Source organism: Trachypithecus francoisi, unplaced genomic scaffold (assembly GCF_009764315.1).
Source record: "Trachypithecus francoisi isolate TF-2019V2 unplaced genomic scaffold, Tfra_2.0 Lachesis_group8, whole genome shotgun sequence".
In the NCBI taxonomy this organism is placed as follows: Eukaryota; Metazoa; Chordata; class Mammalia; order Primates; family Cercopithecidae; genus Trachypithecus; species Trachypithecus francoisi.
Window position 1 is genome coordinate 18,576,104 of NW_022681473.1, and position 20,041 is coordinate 18,596,144.

A 20,041-nucleotide genomic window follows, 5' to 3' on the forward strand; every position below is an offset into this window, starting at 1 on the left:
AAGATCCTTGGGCCGGGCTTCAGCGTCAGCTGGGGGATCCTGGCTAGGCCCCTGACCTTTCTGAGCCTTGGTTTTCTTATCTGCAAAATGGGAATCAAACCAACTACAAAGATGTTATGAAGATCACATGAAACTGATGAGTTTAGAAGCTTCTGGCAGCTGTTAATCACCAAAGACAGAGGAGCTGGAACGTCACTCCTGTCTCTTTAGCCTCTCCCTCCCCTCCCCTGCCACAGAGCCTTTGGTCTCACTCAAACCTACTCTCCCAACCTAACCATGTCTCTGGTGTTTCAGCGAGGAAAGGGGTGAAGAGGAAAGATGGCAGAATGACAGCTCTTCCAGGGCATTTGGTTACTGTTTTGGCCTACCCTCCACACCTGTGACGCAAGACCCAGCCAAGTCCTGTGCTGAGACCCACACTGCAGGCCGGATGTGGGCTGACCCCAACATGGAACAAAGGAGAGCCAAGGAGAGCAAGGAATGAGTGCCTGGCACTGCCCAGGGGTGGCCCAGGAACTCGGGGAGCGGAAGAACCTGGTTGCAGGTGCAGCAGATCCCGCTTCCTGCACACACTGCCCCCGCAGCTGACCTAGAGGGTTGTTCAAGGAGGAGGCAGAGGGGGCAGGGAGGAGAGGTGGTCAGGCTGCTCCAGGGTCCTGTGATGAGGCCTGTGAACATGGCCCTGGAAGCCCAGCGCCGGAGTCCCAGATGACCTAGGCTAGCTGCGAGACCTTGGCTGAGTCAAGGCCACCTGGCTGTGCCTGGGCCTCAGGGAATGGGAGAGGTGGGGCCAGGTGGCTGGAGGCACCCACCCAGCCTGCCCTGGGCCGTCCTGACTGGCTCCGCCCGGCAGCTAGAGCGGCAGGTAACTACCAGCCAGTGCCTGTGAGTCCCCACGGGCATGTGGACTGGTGGAATGAGAAGCTCATCGCCCACTGGCCTCCCACAACGGCAGCTGTCGCCCCCTTGTGTCGCTCCAGTGGCACTGCAGGGCAGTCTCCAGGGGCTGCTTCCACACCTCCCAACTCTCTCCTGCCTTAACGTGGGTGGAAGGGCTCCAAATCCCTGCTTCTCCGAGGGGCCTGCATGGCCTAAGACTCAGGGCTAACCTATGCCCCCACTTCCTCCTCTGCCCGGGGGGCCACTGGCGAATTCTGGAGAGGCCTTCAGAGAGCCAAGGAGGGCAGGCCCGTTTCTCTCACTCTCCCCCAGCCCAGCTGCCTGGAGCCTCAGCTTTCTCTCACCAGGGATCACTTAGTCCTTCCTCTGTCCTTGCCTTAAGGGACACCAGCTCTCGTGCTCCTGTGCCAACTGAGAATCCCAGGCAGCTCCACATCCCAGGATCTGACCTTTTTGGAGTATGGCATGGAGACAAAATGGCAAGAACTGCCATTCCCTCCCCTGACAGCATTTGGCACAGAGGGAGACTGTGAGAATTCTACCCTGGGTCCCCAGCTGGGGCCAGCTCTATACTCTGGCACCTGACCTTGTGTGGGGAGCAAACATGGTGAGATGAACGCAGCTCGGCCACTGAGGCCCATTTTTCTTTCCCAAACTGGCTGGAACCCAAGGATTCTAGGTTGTCCCCGCCTCCCACAGCAACCTGGGCTGCTCCCAGCATTAGCCGGGGGGAGACAAACCACTCAGAGGTTTTCTTTCGCTCCCAGACACCCCGGCGCCATAGACAGGGTTCTCACCTCTGTGCAAGAGGCATCCCTCAACACATCCCTCCCCATTCATTGCAGAACCAACCCAAACGGGGCTGCTTCTGCTCAGGCACCCGCTGGGCACCCTCTGCAGCCCTGACTTCAGGGCCATGCTCGCTGGGGCCGTGTGGCAGTGCCTCTAAATGGGACCCATTGTCTCACACTGGTTCTGCAGGTGTGCCTCCTGCCCTCTGGGAGCTTGTGACTTTGAGCACCGTGAAGGGCAGGGGATGGCGGCACAGACGCTCAGGCTCCCAGGGCTCTGAGGCCAAGACTCCTTATGTCTACATGTGTGAGGTGCCAGGTAATTTCTGATGCCCCTGGGGTGCAAAACCAGCTAATCCACAAGCCCTGTGACCTGCCAGGATCAGGCTGCTGGGACCAGGCCAGAGAACAGGCGGGTCCTCCTTCCTGGTGGGTCCTGGAGGAGGAGACAGAGTCCACTTCTCTCCCACTCCGGGCTGCCCGACCCTTAGGGTCAACAGAAGCTTCAATGGAAAGGTCCTGCCTGCCCTCTGCTCAGGATAGAGAACCAAATACCCTGGGATCAGAGTAGGGCCTGTACCTCCTCTCCTCCTCCTCCTCCTCCTCCTCCTCCTCCTCCTCAGGGAGGAGACTGATGGTTCCGGCAAGAAGTAAGGTGGGATGGAGTTGGGGTGGGAGGAATCCACAAGCTGGGGAGAATCATGGCTCACTGAGCTAAAAAAAAAAAAAAAAAAAAAAAAGAGATGGCAAGCTGCCCCCCAGATTCTGAGAGGATGACGCCAGTTGTGTGGGGCAGAGATGGACTTTAAGGAAAAGCCTCTTTCAGCCCCACAGGGGCTGCCATTCAGAGACTGTCCTACCCAGAGGGGTCAGGATGGCAAACATGTGGCCCATGTGCCATCAAGACTCCCCCAAGCCCACAGCAGACACTGCTAATTGTTCATGGAACTCTCCCCATGAACCAGGGTCTGCATGCAGAATTCTCCACCTGGCTTCAGCAGCCACTGCTGACCTAGTTGTTACCCTTGATCTTCCCGTCAGGTCCCTCAGCCCCAAGGCTGGATGTGTGTATGTGGGTGGGGTGGGGAGGGGGCGGGATGGGGGACATGCAGAGGGTGGACGTCAAGGGAGAGGCAAGAGCTAGGTTAAGAGCCAGGTTAAGAGCCAGCATGGAGCTCGGATAAGATGAAGGGCTGGTTTCAGATGGGGCTTTGAGGACTTTTACCTGAGGCTGCAACAAACAAACAAAGGTAGTAGGACCAGCTAAGCAGCATTGGAGGGGGCAGAACCCAGAGCAGGTGTGTACTATTCCACCCTTCCACATGTCTGCCCCCAGCCCCCACCCCTTGGCCCCATCAAGTCAAGGGGAAGGAGGCCAGCCTCAGTGAGCTCCCAGGCCTGCCAGGAGAAAGCGTTTTCCCTTGCTGCTTTCTGCCTGACACTACTGGGTTCTCTGAATGTGTACATTTCTGACGGCCCTACTATCCCCAGCACAGTTTTCCCAAACAAGGGACACTCCTTACATGCTTCCAGAGGTGCTGCTGAATTTTCTTTCCTCACATCAGGCCTCCTGTAGGAGCACTTACACTCCCCAGGCTGACGGACTACTGTGCTTCTCAAACTTGGTGGGACATCAGAATCACCTGGGAAACTTGAACCAATGCCCAGGCCCCACCTCCAGACCTGATGGGTCAGACACGCCAAGGGTAAGATCTAGAAATCCGTATTTCTTAAAGCTCCCTTGGCCACCGTGATGTTCCGTTTGGGATCCTGGTATAGAGAAAGGGATGTGGATTTTGGAATCACACCAACTTGACTTCAAATCCTATCTCGACCTCTTCCTTGCTTTGTGACTCTGGGCAAATCCCCTCTGACCGCGTTTCTTTCATCTATAAAAACGGACAAAGAGGCCAGGCGCGGTGGCTCACACCTGTAATCCTAGCACTTTGGGAATCCGAGGTCGGAGGACTGCTTGAGGCCAGGAATTCAAGACCAGCCTGGGCAATGCTGTGTGAGATCTCATCTCTACAAAAAATTGGTTTTTTTTTTACAAAAGGAAGAATACCACCTACCCTGCTTATTTTAAAGAATTACATAAAGGTATCCGTTGGTTCTCTGGTTTCTTGTTCTTCCGCCCAAACGTGCTCATCCCTATACCCACAAACCTGTGCCCTTCAGAAGGGGTACAGCCACAGGTCATAAAAACCCAACACTTGATACCCTGTGGGCAGCAACAGGAAGCCTCTGGTGGCGCCCCTCCCTCCCCCTGCAGAGCCTGTGAACACTGGAGGCTACATCCTGCAGCGCTGGGTGTAAACTGCTCCATCTTGCAGGGCTGTGGGTGACAAAACAGAGCTACTGGAAGTTTCACTCCCTGCCCTGTTTTATATGACATTGAAGCCTGCGTGGTAACACAGGAGCCCACGGAGCTCCATCTGCCAGTGTAAGAATCCAGATCTGTACTCAGAGACAGACTGCAGGTGCAAAGGGCAGGCCCTGGCCCGGGTAAGGCAGGTGGAGGGCACAGGTCAGCATCACGAGTATGCCAGCCCACACGACAGGAGAAAACTGCCCATGTTATGGGTGGGTAAAGTCTACCCGGAGAAGGGGCAGGGCAAAGCTAGGGGTGGGGTGGGGATGAATGCCACCAAGTCTGGGCAGCTGCAGAAAACTGAGAGGGAGGCCTTGGGCAGACTCCAAGTGGTCAGAGTTCAGGAGGTGGTTCTGGGGTCCTTGGCTGATTGGCTGCAAGCTCCTTGGCCACCAGGGAAGGGCAGGGATTGGTCAGGAAGCAGCGCAGGGAGCCAGGTCAGGTACTCCTGGGGCCTCACATCCCTTACCTTGCACCAGTGCTGCGAGGGCAGGAGGTGGCTCACCACCAAGAGCAGTACACTTGCCATGCACTCAGTCTTTCCACACCCTCCCCCCAGTTCCCAGCTAGAGTCCTGGTCAAAGCTCTGTCACAGGCACAAGATGGTGACATTTGGAGTGCTGCGGGAGGGGGCAAGATGAAGCTTGAACAGCCAGCACAGATTCCAGACTCCAGCCACCTCATCCCTTTCCTAGCATAGGCTGGAAGAGGGCAGAGGGAGACATGCTGCCTGCCTAGCAGAGGGATGGGCTGGGGTCTCTCTGCTAAATAAGAGCAAGGTAGGGCAGATGATCAGGCACCCCCAACCCCTAGGAAAGGCTTAACATGTTGAACAATTAAACCAGTGACCAGAGTTTGGGGACAAGCCATGTGTAGTGACGGTGTCAACGGGGCTACGTTCTGCAGATGCCACACAGTGGTGGTAGGCAACCGGGTCCCACGAAAGTCCAAAGGACGGTGTGATCCCCATCTCAGTGGTGCCAAGAGGCGCAGAGAGGCCCTGTTCTATCCGTGCCAAGAAGGTGTGGGTGACCAGTCCTGGGGGCCCTACCTCCTTGTGCCGGGAAGGCTGGGGTGATTCCATCTGCCTGCTGGAGGGTTGGGAGCCGACCCTGCCACGGTACTACACATGAGGAGCACTAGACTGCCAGTGCCAGGGAATTACCCCCTACCCGGTGACAGTGCCAAGCCGACCGATCCCGCCCGTGTCCCGGCCCTGGGGGATGACCCTTAGTGGGTGCCCACGCCAAGACGGCTCGTGCCGCCGGTGCCAGCGTCTCCCCGACTCGGTGTCAGTACCGAAGTGGCCCAGACCTCCAGTGGCCGAGGAATGTCCCCCGGTGCGGGCGCGGTAACCTGCCGGTGCCTCGGTGCCTGCCCCGCCGCCGCCCCGCTCACCTGTGCCCGAAGAGCCGCAGCCCCGGGAAGCGCCGCTTGTTGAGTCGCCGCGGCGCCTTGTCCGGCTCGGGACCGGCGTCGCGCTCGGAGCCGCTGGACGAGGCGGAAGCCGACTCGGAGTCGCTGCTCCGGGCCTCGGGGCTGCCGTCCCGCGGCTCCATCCGGCCCTAGCCCCGGCCGGCGGCGGGCCCGCGGGAGACGCCCATGCCGGGCCGGCGGCCGGGGCTCAGCACGCCCGCTCCGCGCCGCCTGCCACCGCCATGGCGCGCGCTCGCTCCGCCCGCCCCGCGCCGCGCGCACCCGCGCCCCACGCCCAGGTGCCCGAGAAGCGGCTGCCGCCGCCGCTCCAGGAAGTGCCGCCAGCCGCGGCCGCAGGACCCCGCATAGCTGGCCGGGCCGCTGCCTGCCCGCCGCCGAGCACGCCCCCTCCGCCGCGCGGTGGCACCGGGCCCGCAGCGCCCTCTGCCGGACGCCCGCTGCGCCGCAGCCCGCTGGGGCGGCCCGAGGGGCGGGGCGGCGAATGGGCGGGGCAGCAGAAAGCCCTGCCCCCAGCCCGGCCCGGCCCGCCTGGATAGGACTGAATCTCCCGGCCTAGCAAACTCGCGTTGCGCGCGCTCAGATGCTCAGTCTTTACTCCCCCGATCCCCCCGCTACCAAACATGTGTACACCCGCGAGGGCTGCTGTCACCGCTTCCCCTCCGCTCTCGCACACCCTGTGCCTACTCATAACCACTCACAATCTCCACCCATGCCCCCTTGGCTCCCCCAAATCGCACTCAGGGAAACAAAAGTCACACAGTGCTCCCCATGCACGCAGAGCAAACACATCCCTTAAACAATTATGCCCACTCATTACTCAGACGAACACTTCCCACCCCAGCCTCTCACATTCAGTGACCAAAGTCACTTAATGACTTGCACACACACCAACAAAGAACTCACAAGTTTCTCCTACAAAGTCATCCTTCCACAGCTATTCACAATGGTTTCCAACCTTCTCACCCATGCCCAACACATCGCATTTTCCTGCTATAGATCTCATATGCTACGGGAACCACCTGCACAGCCCTTACACACTCACAAATACTCACACAGAAGGACAACAGGTACCACACTCCCATTCACAAGCACACACGCCCACACAAAACACACACCTTTCTCCTACATGCAGATGCCCCCAGGACAATGGTTACTGGTTGCCACATCCCTCACACATATATGTGTGTGTATGCACACACACTCCCATCCAGAAATATACCTCACATGCACACACAAAGACACTCCCCAATGCAGCCAAGGTCGTCCCCCTCCAGAAATGACAGCAATTAGAACCCAAGCAGTCACCTGTGGGGGCACAACCATCACACACACCTGGGCTGTTTCTGATGGCCCCCGCAGGGCTGACAAAGGGAGGCCGGGAGCTGGGAAGCATGGTCTTCCACCTCCCCAAACCCTACCACCCTGCTGCCCGCACCAGCTGCCCACTATTTCTGTGTGCACGCCTCTCTGCCAAGCCACATCCTGTGTCACCTTCACTTTCATCCTCCCCTATTGGGTTCTGGCAGCCTATTTTCCAGCCTTGGTCAGCCACAAATAGCCAATGCTTGGGGCTGTGACCTGCGGGCAAGCCTGTGATTTTGAGGAAGAACCAGCACCCCGAGGCCCCAGAACCCTCTCCCAGTTTCCTGCAAGTTGGGAGAAGGTCTGATCAGGGAGGTGGGGCTCCAGCCCTCCAGCCAGCAACTGGTGACAGGGTGGCCAGGAGGAGGGCAGATCAATCCCCAAGTGTGCCTGGTAACTGGCCTCTGGGGTGGATGGGTCCCTTTGGGGAAGTTTCCCAATGGTTCTTACTCCAAGCTCTGAGAGAAGAGATCAGAGGCAACTGAAGACCCCACTGAGTCTCCACAAGGCCTTGCAGCTGGGTCAGAAATCTCCAGCATCCAGTGCCACACTCCTGGGGGGGGGGCTCCTCTTCCCAGATCCCCCCACCGATAGCTTGCTCAACTCCTGGCCTCTCTGGAGCTCAGTTCCCCCACAGTCCAAACATCAGAGCTCCCTGCACCCTGCCAATAGCTCCTTTGCCCTGCTCTGTGCCTCTGCAGAGTGCTGGATGACAGATGAGTGACCCTACTTCTGTCAACCCCCATCTCAGATAAAAGGCTCATAGAGAGACAGAGGTCCCATGCCCACTCCCAGGCTACCCCTTGTACCTACTGTGTCTGGGGTGCCTCTGGTGGGATCTGTGGCACGTCCCAGGAGCGGTAGCGCCACATCTGCCTCAGTGCCCCCGACCGCTCCCCTTCTTCCGTCCCCAGCGCCTCCACTTGGCCCAGAGCTGAGGCCTCATTGCAGCTTCCCCCGGCGCTGTGGCCAGCCCCCAGTGCGCTCATCCTGCCCGGCGACTCTCTTCCTCTTTCGGCACTTCCTGACGGGGGTGGGGTCGGGGGGGGCGCCTGCTAGAGGCCGCTGGCCGCCCAAGCTGAGGACCACAGGCTCAGGGCTCATAGGCGCCTTCCGCTGGCTGGGGCCAGCTGCCGCGAAGAGTTGCACAGGAAAGCAAGGGGCAGGTGGAGACAAGCCCAGCCCAGCAGCCAGGAGGCAGCCACGGGGCTTGCTTGGGCTGGAATCTGCACCTGGGCTCCTGTCTGGTTTTCTTCTCCATTTAACCTGTCTGATTTTCAACTCTTGGTCCTGCTGAGGTCTCCCACTTTATGACAACTACCAGGTACAATGGCTGGGTGTGCCCAGCCCTCAAAGAGCGCTCTCATCCTAGCACTTCTGTGTGCAGCATACCATCTTACATGGGACTGAGCATACAGGATGGTGGTGTAGAGAAATGAGCAATGAGGATGGAGCCTGGAGACATAGGCATGTGTCCTGTTCTGCGTCTTACCAGCTCTGTGTGGCCTGAATCAGGTCATAAACCTCTCAGAGTCCTCTACATAGCTTTTGGGACAAGGTAGGTTATAAACAAATAAACTAATGAATACATGTGTCAGGGAGCTTTTCTGAGTCTCAGTTTTTCTCATCTGTGAAGTGGAGTAATAGGCCAGGCATTTTTGCCCACACCTGTAATCCCAACACTTTGGGAGGCTGAGGTGGGTAGATCACCTGAACTCAGGAGTTCGAGACCAGTCTGGCCAACACAGTGAAACCCCATCTCTACTAAAAATACAAAAAATTAGCCGGGCGTGGTGGCGGGCGCCTGTAGTCCCAGCTACTCCGGAGGCTGAGGCAGGAGAATGGCGTGAACCCGGGAGGCGGAGCTTGCAGTGAGCTGAGATCCGGCCACTGCACTCCAGCCTGGGTGACAGAGACTCCGTCTCAAAAAAAAAAAAAAAAAATACAAAAATTAGCCCATGGTGGTGGCAGGCGTGTGTAATCACAGCTACTTGGGAGGCTGAGGCAGGAGAATTGCTTGAACCTAGGAGGTGGAGGTTGTGATGAGCCGAGATCGTGCCACTGCCCTCTAGCCTGGGCGACAAGAGTGAGACACTGTCTCAAGAAAAAAAAAAAAAAGGAGTAATAATTGAGCTCATGGTGTTATCTGAGGAATAAAGAAGAGATAGGAAGGTTTACAAATTAATTCATTCAATAAATACTTATTGAATGCCTTCTGTGCATCAGGTACCATATCAGAGAGCATAGCTCTAAAAACAAGTAAGCAGGGCTCTATCCTCACAGAGCTTAGATTCTAGTGGGGAAGACATTCAGGAAACAAACAATCTACGTACGATGTAATATCAGCTAACAAGATGTGCCATAAAGATTGGGAGGCTGAGGCGGGTGCTTTACTTGAGGTCAGGAGTTTGAGACTAGCCTGGCCAACATGGTGAAACCCCCTGTCTACTAAAAGTATAAAAATTAGCTGGGCATAGTGGTGGGCACCTGTAATCCCAGCTCCTCTGGAGGCTGAGACAGGAGAATAGTTTGAATTCAGGAGGCGGAGTTTGCAGTGAGCTGAAATCACACCACTGCACTCTAGCCTGGGCAACAGAGTGAGACTCTGTCTAAAAAAAAAAAAAAAAAAAAAAGATGTGCTAATGTGCTATAAAGAAAAATGAAGCCAAAAGGAACAGAGAAGAGTGATGAGAGTGGCTTAGGCTGGGGATCAGGGGATCAGGGAGGGCCTCTCTGGGGAGTTGATATTTGAGAGCAGACCTGAATGAATGGGGAGTGTGAGCTATGTGACTTACCTGGGAGAATAGCATTCTAGGTGGAAGTGGAGTCAGAGCAAAGGCACGGAACAAGGAATGTACTTGTGTCTGGAGACCCGCAAAAAGGTCAGCGTGGCCAGCGAACAGGGAGCCGGGGGGGCTGTGTTAGGAGCTGGAAAGATCTCCAGAGGCCAAACTGTGCTGGAGTTTGAGGCCATTGTGAGGATTTGGTGAATACATAGTACGGCATATAGTCACTCTTTATTCTTAGGACTGGTTCTAGGAAAGAAACTGTACCTTCCTCAAGCATTCTTTAATCACCCTGCTCTATAACTAGTTCTTTAGTTGTATATGTGTTTGTTACTGTGAATTTCTTGAGGACAGAAACAGCGTCAGTTCAGTTCAATAAACATTTATGCTACAGAACCCTTCAAGATGCCATCCCGACCCTTGTAAACCTCCATCTGGTGGTGTAGTCACCTTTGTGTCCCTCATGACGGGGACATAATATTTTTCAATAAATATTTGTTTAATAAATGCATGCTATGCAATTAATAATTAATACTCAGTAATCATAAAACAATGGCTAATATTTCCTGAACATTACTGTGCCAAAAATCTTACTGAATATGTAATGTAGCTCTTTGAATCCTCTTAATGACTCTAGGAAGTAGATCTTGTTATTTTCCTCCTGTTTTTGCTTTTTTTGTTGTTTGTTTTGTTTTGAGACTGAGCCTCACTCTGTCACCCAGGCTGGAGTGTAGTGGCGTGATCTCGGCTTACTACATCCTCTGCCTCCCAGGTTCAAGCGATTCCTGTGCCTCAGCCTCCTGAGTAGCTGGGATTACAGGCGTACACTACCACACCCAGCTAATTTTTGTAATTTTAGTAGAGATGGGGTTTCACCATGTCGACCAGGCTGATTTTGAATTCCTGACCTCAAGTGATGTGCCCGCCTTGGCCTCCCAAAGTGCTGGGATTACAGGCGTCAGCCACCGATCCTGGCCTTATTCTCCTCCTTTTACAGATGGTGAAATCAAGGCACAGAGCTGCAAAGCTTACCTGTCTAAGGTCACCCAGCTGGTAAGTGGTGGAGGTGAGAATCTAGCCCCAGAATCTGTGCTCTTAAATAAAACATCCTATTGCTGCTCTAAGGTAGGGGATATGGCCATGTAATGCCCCCAAGGCTCAGTCCCCACTTTTCCACAGTTTCCCCTCCAACCCATTATCTCTGAATTCCTCAAGATGGGTCCTATATGCTGTGGCCTCATTGGAGACTCTGTCCACCAGGCCAAGTTCTATTCTGGAAGGAGTCTGTGCAGGGCCCTGCCTTCCTCTTGCAGGCATTTTGCAAGTAGCTGGAGCAGTTAAACAGAGGAAATGGGGCTGGGCTTGTTTTCCATCTGAGGCGTCTGGCAGCCCTGGAGAAGCAGAGAGCAGGAAATGGGGCTCCTGGAGGGGAAGCAGGCAGGCTGGAGGCTTCGAGAAGCAGGGCAGTCCTGACTGTGAGACTAGGGCCACCTTGAGCTAGCACTCCTTGGTGCTGTCAATGTCATCTCTGCTTTCCGGGTTGGGTGGGGAGGACAAGGTTGGAAGGGACAGGTGCACGGGACTAGGGAGGATGCCCTTGGCAGTTCCTAGGACAACATGTGCCAGGCCTGGGAAGCTGGGGACCCCTCAGAACCCACCCAGGTACACACAGGAAGAAGAATCTGGGTAAGAAAATTATTCTGGGCTTTGTTGAGGCCCCAGAGGATGGTGTTCTACTTTCTGTGGCCTGGATGAGCAGGTGGGAGCTGGGGAAAAGAAATGTACCAGGGCACTGAACACTCAACCCACGACCTGGACACCCTCTGCTGTCAAAACCCGCCCAGCCAGCCTCCTTGGCCTGACCTTCGCGGCTCCTTATGCTCTCTGGCTGCTCTTGCTTTTCTGCCTCTTTGTCCAGGCTTTCCCTGCAGAGATTTTCTCTCAGCTCATGCCATGCTGGTGCCTGCCTCATAGTAGATGCTAAATGAACCTTCCCTCCCCCCCATTTTCACATTCCCTTCACATGTGGCCCTGACCCCTGCCATTCCCTTTGCCTATGTTGCACTCCTAGTTTGTCTTCCCTGGGTATTTGGCCAATCACGTTCTCCATCCTTCAGACCCAGCCCAGGCAGCAAAAGTGGGAAGGTAGAAAGAGCCCCAGACACGGAGTCCATTGGTTCACACTCCAGCCCTTGCTGTGCGACTATGGACCAGTCATTACCCTCTCTGGGTTGGACCAGATGATTTCTAAGATCTGCTCTAGGTCTGACAATTTCATTTGAATCTTCTTTCCTGATTTCACAGTTTTTGCTTATTCATTCCTTCATTCATTTGTATGACAAACATTTCATAAATATCTACCAAGTGTCAAACACTTCTCCTGAACTGGCATTCCACCCCACCTGCTGATCCCTTACCTATGATGCACACTTTTGTTCCTAATATATTCCTGTATCATTTGACTTTTTGTGCACTTAGTTTTGCTTCCTTACAAGATTCTTGAACCCTATGTTGCTCCTAGCTCAGTGCTGGGTACATGAGTCTGTGCTCAGTGACTTCCTATGGAAGTTGCCATGGTTGAATACAGGTGTTCAGAGGCTGGGCAGAGGGAGGGTTTCTTGTTTGCATAAGTGGCCATGGTGAGACATGGAGGGTTTGGAGACAGAGCCTTGCTCTGTTGCCCTGGCTGGAGTGCAGTGGCATGATCTCAGCTCACTGCAACCTCCGCCTCTCAGGTTCAAGCGATTCTCCTGCCTCAGCCTCCTAAGTAGCTGGGAATACAAGCATGTCCCACCACACCTGGCTAATTTTTGTATTTTTAGTAGAGACAGGGTTTCGCCATGTTGCCCAGGCTGATCTCGTACTCCTGGCCTCAAGTGATTGGCCCACCTTGGCCTTCCAACGTGCTGGGATTACAGGCATGAGCCATCATGCCTGTCCTACAAGGATTTTGAAGTCTAAGTGCCTGCCTCCCCAGCAGCTATGCCTGTGATCCGGGCACCTGCTGAAGCCCTTGGGAATAGCCCAAAGCCTGGATCACCTGCTGATCACTGGCCCCTGCCGAAGTGCTGGGCCTCTGCCCCCGCAGATGAGACAGATATATCTGAGCCGGGTTGCAGGTGCTGCTCGCTAGTGACAGATGGACATTTGATTAGGTTCCTTCTGGGCAGCTTCATGAAAGTCATGAGCAGGAGGAAACCTGGAGGAGGGGCTGGAGACCCTCTCCGGCTGAGGCAAGAGAGCTACAGACACAGCACTGGCGGCCCAGCAGCCAAAGGTGGTCCTTCAAACCACCATCTCTCTTGAAAGCTGTCCTTTGACACCTCCCAAGTTCCTGGATTGGAGGTGAGAGAGGAGCCTGCACAGTTCTCCCCTTACTCTGGGTCAGCTGCATCTGCTCAAAAGAGTTTCCATCTGTACCCAGCCCAGACTACACCAAGCCTCCAGGACACAGTCAGTGTGTCTCCTGCCTTCCAAGCCTCCCACGCCCATCTGTAGGGTCATAAGCCCTGACTACACAGCTACCTTTCAGCCCCCTTTCTGCCTATCCTATTACTGCACCCAGGGATATGTACACTTTGTACAGAGCCACAAGCAAGATCCTTAAGGATGAAAGTCTAGGCCCTTGCAAGCCTGACAGAGTAAAAAGGGCTTTGGAGAGAAACAGATCTCAGTCTGGATCCTGGCTTCACCAGTTACTGGCTCTGTGATCTTAACACATTGCTTAACTTCTGCCAACCTTAGCTCCTCATTTGTAAGCTGCGGCCCAGTGGCCCCCAAAGTACTGCAGTCTCTGATTAGCCTTCTTTTCTAGGCATCTGTAGGCCAAGAGCCTTGGTCAGTCACACTGGAGCCCTGCAGAAGCCTAAAGTCCAGTCCCAGTTCCTTCCCCACCCTCTTTGTATGTCACTGAAGAGAGGTTTTCCCCAGTTGGTACTAACCCCTGTCTTTGGCACCCTGGACCCTGGAGGGGCCTTTCTGAAAACTCTGAAAGGCACCAACTGAGGCAAAAATGGGACTCCACGCTAGGCTTCCCCATGCCCGGCCCACAGGCCACCATCTCAGCGGGCCACCAAATAACTTCTTCAAATGCCGTTGATCAAACTGGCCTTCCCAGGTTCCCTCCAAAATGCCCAAGTGGCTGTGACCCTTGGTGTGGGGACTGGGGGACATGGACTGCTGGAGGCACGTCCCAAGCTTCTTTTGCCAAAATGGGGTCGGATAAGACCCTCTCCTTGGATCCCGATCCCTGCACGTTGGCCTTTGAAACAACGTGGCACTGCCCTCTCTGGCCTTTGACTCACTGATCAGCAAGAACTGCAGGTCCTGGAGGGGAGGGAAGGAGTTCCGGGCTGAGCCTGGGCCCCGCCCTTTTCAAAGGAAAGAAAATTGATGGACCCCAGGCTTCCTCTGGCTGTGGTCCCCTCCCGCTGCTCGGCTCAGCTCTCTGCCCCTGGTTTTGCATTGTTAATTCAGGACAGAATGTGATCTCTGGCAGCTCCTTGCTTTATCCTGTTGCTATTTAAATTACAAATCGGCCCCATCTCCCTGTCACTCTTGGGTTATTTTTAGCTTCTGGTAAATAGCCGCAGGGAGAGTTGGATCAGGTGCCCCTCCCTCGAGGAGTCGTGGACCTGCAGCAGCGTGCCACAGCAGGGGGCATCCTCCTCTGCCAGTTGGTGCCCAGTCCCTGCCCCCAGCCCCTCTGCGGGGGTGGAGAAGGGGGAGGACCATAGGCCGGGACATGTGCGCATGCTCAGCCTTTGCTTTTAGTCTCTGTTAAACTTTACCACCCCCGGGTCCCACCACCATCTGTGGCTTGGGGCCAGGCTCTGTGTCCACACCTTACAGGGCCTCCAGAACCCACGAAGAGGTCCAGCTGCACAGGACAAAAGCTCTAACTTGTTTTACCCGTGCTCCGAGTCAGGAACTTGACATCTGGTATCTTCTTGAATCTTCCCAGCCACATTCTTGACAAGGTATCATTGCTCCCATTTTCCATGTGAGGAAACAGGGTCAGAAGTGAAAGCCTCTTACCCAACTAGGAAGGGGCAGGGCTGGAATTTGAACCCAGGTCTTTCTGACCCAGAAGCCTGGATGCACGGGTATTGCATGCCCTCTCTTGGTGGGATGCGTGTGCCATGGAGTCCCCCCTCCCCGTTGCTATGCTCAGGTTCATTCCAATGCCTCAGTTCTGGTTTCCCATGAGTTTGTCCTGTCCCATCTACTGGTTCGGGGCCACATCCAACCTGCTGCTTGTGTTTAGAGGGCCTAGGAGCCAAGAATGCTTTTTTTTGAGATGGAGTCTCGCTCTATTGCCCAGGCTGGAGTGCGGTGGCGTGATCTCGGCTCACTGCCACCTCCGCCTACCGGGTTCAAGCAATTCTCCTGCCTCAGCCTCCCAAGTATCTGGGATAACAGGCGTCCACCATCACGCCCGGCTAATTTTTGTATTTTTAGTAGAAGCGGGATTTAACCACGTTGGCCAGGCTGGTCTCGAACTCTTGAGCTAGGTGATCCACCTGCCTCGGCCTCCCAAAGTGCTGAGATTACAGGCGGGAGCCACCACGCCCGGCAAGAATGCTTTTTTTTTTTTTTTTTTTTTTGAGACGGAGCCTTGCTCTTTCGCCCGGGCTGGAGTGCAGTGGCCGGATCTCAGCTCACTGCAAGCTCCGCCTCCCGGGTTTACACCATTCTCCTGCCTCAGCCTCCGGAGTAGCTGGGACTACAGGCGCCCGCCACCTCGCCCGGCTAGTTTTTTGTATTTTTAGTAGAGACGGGGTTTCACCGTGTTAGCCAGGATGGTCTCGATCTCCTGACCTCGTGATCCGCCCGTCTCGGCCTCCCAAAGTGCTGGGATTACAGGCTTGAGCCACCGCGCCCGGCCAAGAATGCTTTTTACATTTTTAAATGAGTGGGAAAAAGCAAAAGAATGGTATTGTGTTGCTGAAATTCTATGAAATGTGAAGTTCAGTGTCTATGAATAAAGTTTTAGCAGAACCCTGGCCACTTATTCACTTACATGTCATCTATGACTGCTTTTGCTCCACAATGGCAGAGTCAAGTGCCCTGCAAAGCCTAAAGTGTCAATACTCACCCTGTATGGGGAATCATACTTTTGTTAAGGGAAGGGACTGTTTCCCATATTTCCATCTCAGGCAGAGCTTGGCCCACACCCAGGACACCAAATACAGGCACTGGTTCTTCTTGGAGGCCCTTCTGGGGCCAAAACAGAACTCAGCACAGGGAAGCCCTCCACCAGCCACATCCCAGTGAGTCATCTCACATTGGACACCCCCTCCCTTCTTCTTTTTTTTTTGTTTGTTTGTTTCCTGCCCTGGCCCTTTCTCTTTTTCCTTCGGTTTCTTCACAGGCAAAACCAGTGGTTTCCAAACCTGCTCCACTGTCAAAATTACCTGGGAGAGGTTTTTAGCGTGGAGACATCCAGGTCCAACCCTATATACCTGTAGCAAGGCCTCTAGGGAGAGGGCTTAAGTATCCATTTTAGGCGGGGCGCGGTGGCTCAAGTCTGTAATCCCAGCACTTTGGGAGGCCGAGACGGGCGGATCACGAGGTCAAGAGATCGAGACCATCCTGGCTAACACGATGAAACCCCGTCTCTACTAAAAAAAAAAAAAATACAAAAAACTAGCTGGGCTAAGTGGCGGGCGCCTGTAGTCCCAGCTACTTGAGAGGCTGAGGCAGGAGAATGGCGTAAACCCAGGAGGCGGAGCTTGCAGTGAGCTGAGATCTGGCCACTGCGCTCCAGCCTGGATGACACAGCCAGACTCCGTCTCAAAAAAAAAAAAAAAAAAAAATCCATTTTAAGGCTGGGCGCGGTGGCTTATGCCTGTAATTCCAGCACTTTAGGAGGCTGAGGCAGATGCATCACCTGAGGTCAGGAGTTTGAGAACAGCCTGGCCAACATGGCAAAACTCCGTCTCTACTAAAAATACAAAAATTAGCCCCGCGTGGTGACAGGAGTCTGTAGTCCCAGCTGCTTGGCAGGCTGAGGCAGGAGAATTGTTTAAACCCAGAAGGTGGCGGTTGCAGTGAGCCAAGATCACGCCATTGCACTTCAGCCTGGGCAACAGAGGAAGACTCCGTCTCAAAAAAAAAAACAACAAAAAAAAAAACCCATTTTAAAAGAGACCCCCAGGTGATCCAGTTTGGAAACCACTGAGCTTAACTCTGGAGTTGCAAATCCTGCATCTCTGAACTGATCCTTTTAGACCAAGCCCTGCATCCCTTGCCCCACTCTGGCTTTACCTAGCTGGAGCCCGCTCTCCCGTGGTATCTTGAGCCCAACCCTGATCATTTAGGATAAGAGTTATTTTTCCTTCCCTCCAGATGGAGATGCAAGATGTCAGGCGCTACTGCCCTGCCCCCCGCTTTTTTTAGAGACAGGATCTCACTCTATCTCCCAGCCTCTAGTGCAGTGGCGCAATTGTGGCTCACTGAAACTCGAATTCTTGTGCTTAAGCAATCCTCCCACCTCAACACTCTTTGAGTAGCTAGGACTACAGACTCGTGCAACCACGCCCAGCTAATTTTAACAAAATCTGTAGAGGCCAGGAGCAGTGGGTCACGCTTGTGATCCCAGCACATTGGGAGGCCAAAGTGGGCGACTGCTTCAGCCCAGGAGTTTGAGACCAGCCTGGCAACATGGCGAAACCCCATTCCTACAAAAAATACCAAAAATTATCCCAGGCATGGTAGTGTGTGCCTGTAGTCCCAACTATTCAGGAGGCTGAGGTGGGAGGATCACCTGAGTCAAGGCTGCAGTGAGCCATGATCATGACAGTGCAATCCAGCCTGGGTGACAAAGTGAGACCCTGTCTCTACAGGAAAAAAAAAAATTTTTTTTTTCTTTCTTTTTTGTTGAGACAGAGTCTCACTATGTCACTCAGGCTGGTCCCAAATCCCTGGGCTCAAGCGATCCTCCTGCCTTGGCCTCTGAAAGTGCTGGGATTACAGGCATGAGTCACCGTGCCTGGACCTGTCCTGCCCTTTTATGACTTATTGGAAACCAGGACCCATTTAAACCAAACAAGGGCCCACCCCATTCAAGTTCTTCTCTTGCCTACTTTCCTGCCTTCTTGCCCTTCTCCCCTGCCTTTCCAGGTGTCTGAGTTTCTGCTGGCGCACACCCGCCATCTCTCCATCCATCTAAAGAAGCTGCCAGGGTTGCTTCCAACCCATGCTGGCACTGGGAGGTGAAGGAAACCTATTTCTGAGAAATCCCCACACCCCTCGAAGTTTCTAGTGTCCTGCCAAAGCCCCCGTCCTCACTTACGTCAGAAGCAGCCAGGCCTTCAGCCCGCTTCCGCTTCCACTTCCCACCTTCAGATTTTTTTGCCCCCGCATTTCTGTCTAAAAGCCTTTTCGCTCTGGGCTCTGGGAAGGGCTTTCAAGTGCTTTTCTTAGCAACTCCGCACAGCAGGGTGGGAGGGTTAGCTGCCAGCCAGAGCTGCACGGAACTGTGGCACGTGGAGGATGTAAAAAGAGCCACCATGGGCCTGAGCTCCTGCCAGCCCCCGGTTCCCCAGTCCCCCTGCCAGGCGGCCACAGGCCACCCAGGACAGCAGCCACGAGAGAGGGCTTAGCCGGAGAGCACGGTTTGTTCCCCTGGGGTCCCCTGGGCCTGGAAGAGCTGCTGGCTCTTTCCCAGCTTGTCTGTCTCTGTCCTTTACCCAGGGGCTCTCCTTGCCTCAATGCCTTGTCTAGCTCTGAGACCGAGAATGGTTCCTAGACTAACCCCGGGGAGTGAGCAGATGCCCTATCCCTTTCATCTGTCCAAGGGTGATAGTGGAGTCCACCCTGGTGTTGTTTTCTGCCGCCCTCACACAGGTAACCTGGGGGCAGGGGTCAGGGGGACCTCAGTGGGATTACCTGGCATCCTTGGTGATTACAGGCCCCAAGTTGTTTGGGCTGTGGCAGGGCCTCCATTCTGGGGCCACCCCAGGGGATCCCAGCCCTTGCCACTGTGTGCATGTGTGTGTGTGTGCACGTGTGCAACATTTTCTATCTCAGCCCTTTAATTATTCAATTATTCTTTGCTCCCTGCCCTCTAAGTCTCTACTCCACTCTGGCCTGCATTTGTGATTTTTTTTGTTTGTTTGTTTGTTTTTTTGAGACAGAGTCTTGCTCTGTTGCTCAGGTTGGAGTGCAGTGGCACAATCTTGGCTCACTGCAACCTCTGCCTCCCGGTTCAAGCAATTCTTCTGCCTCAGCCTCCTGAGTAGCTGGGATTACAGGCACGCGCCACCACGCCCGGCTAATTTTTTTGTGTGTTTTTAGTAGAGGCAGGGTTTCTCCATGTTGGTCAGGCTGGTCTTGAACTGCTGACCTCAGGTGATCTGTCCTCCTTGGTCTCCCAAAGTGCTGGGATTACAGGCATGAGCCACTGCGCCTGGCCTTTTTTTTTTTTTTTTTGATGGAGTCACCCTCTGTCACCAGGCTAGAGTGCAGTGGTGCGATCTTGGCTGGCTGCAACTTCTGCCTCCCAGGTTCAAGCGATTCTCCTTCTTTAGGCTCCCGAGTAGCTGGGATTACAAGCGCCTGCCACGACGCCCAGTTAATTTTTGTATATTTAGTAGAGAAGGGGTTTCACCATGTTGGCCAGGCTGGTCTTGAACTCATGACCTCAAGTGATCCTCCTGCCTCAGCCTCCCAAAGTGCTGGGATTACAGGTGTGAGCCACCGTGCCTAGCCTCCATTTGTGATTTGTCTCTGACCCACAGCTAAGGCAAACCTCGGGGTCATCCCCTTATGTTAAAAGAAAAGAACTGACACCCAGAGAGAAATATTGTCCAGCTCAAGGACACACAAGTCTCTGGCAGAATCAAGAGCAGAAACCAGGTCTTCTGACTCCCAGGCTGACATTTATCCCAGAAGTCTTCATTCTTTGCTGCATCCCCTGTGAGGCCCTCTGCACTTCCTCCTGCCCCAGGGGGACATCCATATCTACAGCCAGAGGCATGGGATGGATGATGCACTCCCTGGGCGTGGAGTTCTGGAAGAACTTGGTAATGGAGCCCCACGTACCCACGATTTCTAGTACATCCTGGAAGGTGGAGGTAGGGCCCATGGGACCCTAGCCTGCTTCCCATTTGCTCTGAGCATCTCACTTCTTGGAAAGTCCCCTCCCCTACTGTCCCTTCCTCCCCCAAGTGATAGAGCCCTGATGGCCCCAGAGCCATTAAGAGTACTGGGACCTTTCAAGCTCCCAGGGCTGGGCGAGTTTTATGAAACGTCTTCCCAGAAGCCACTGGGAGAACCAGGGCAGCCTCAGACATATCCCAAACGCCCCATGGTTGTAAGCGGACAGGGAACTTGTCCTCTCCAACCAGGCAGATGGCTCTAAGGACCGCAGCTGCCCCAGTGGCCCTGCT

General features: G+C 54.5%; 1 protein-coding gene across 15 annotated transcripts in view; it reads right to left on the minus strand.

Annotated features, from left to right (window-relative positions):
* Positions 1 to 20,041, minus strand: part of DGKZ (diacylglycerol kinase zeta) — a 49,217-nt gene that overhangs the window by 27,515 nt on the left and 1,661 nt on the right. For 3 of the 15 annotated variants that reach the window (XM_033204176.1, XM_033204175.1, XM_033204174.1), the window contains exon 1: positions 5,461 to 5,751. The exons of 2 other annotated variants lie outside the window; for them this stretch is intronic. In XM_033204176.1, coding sequence (XP_033060067.1) covers positions 5,461 to 5,621 — 161 coding nt within the window. In that variant the 5' untranslated portion in view covers positions 5,622 to 5,751. Of the gene's footprint in view, positions 1 to 5,460; positions 5,876 to 7,670; positions 7,989 to 20,041 lie in introns of those variants that run through there. 10 more of the 15 variants (XR_004435646.1, XM_033204177.1, XM_033204185.1 and 7 more) reach the window with 6 other exon arrangements.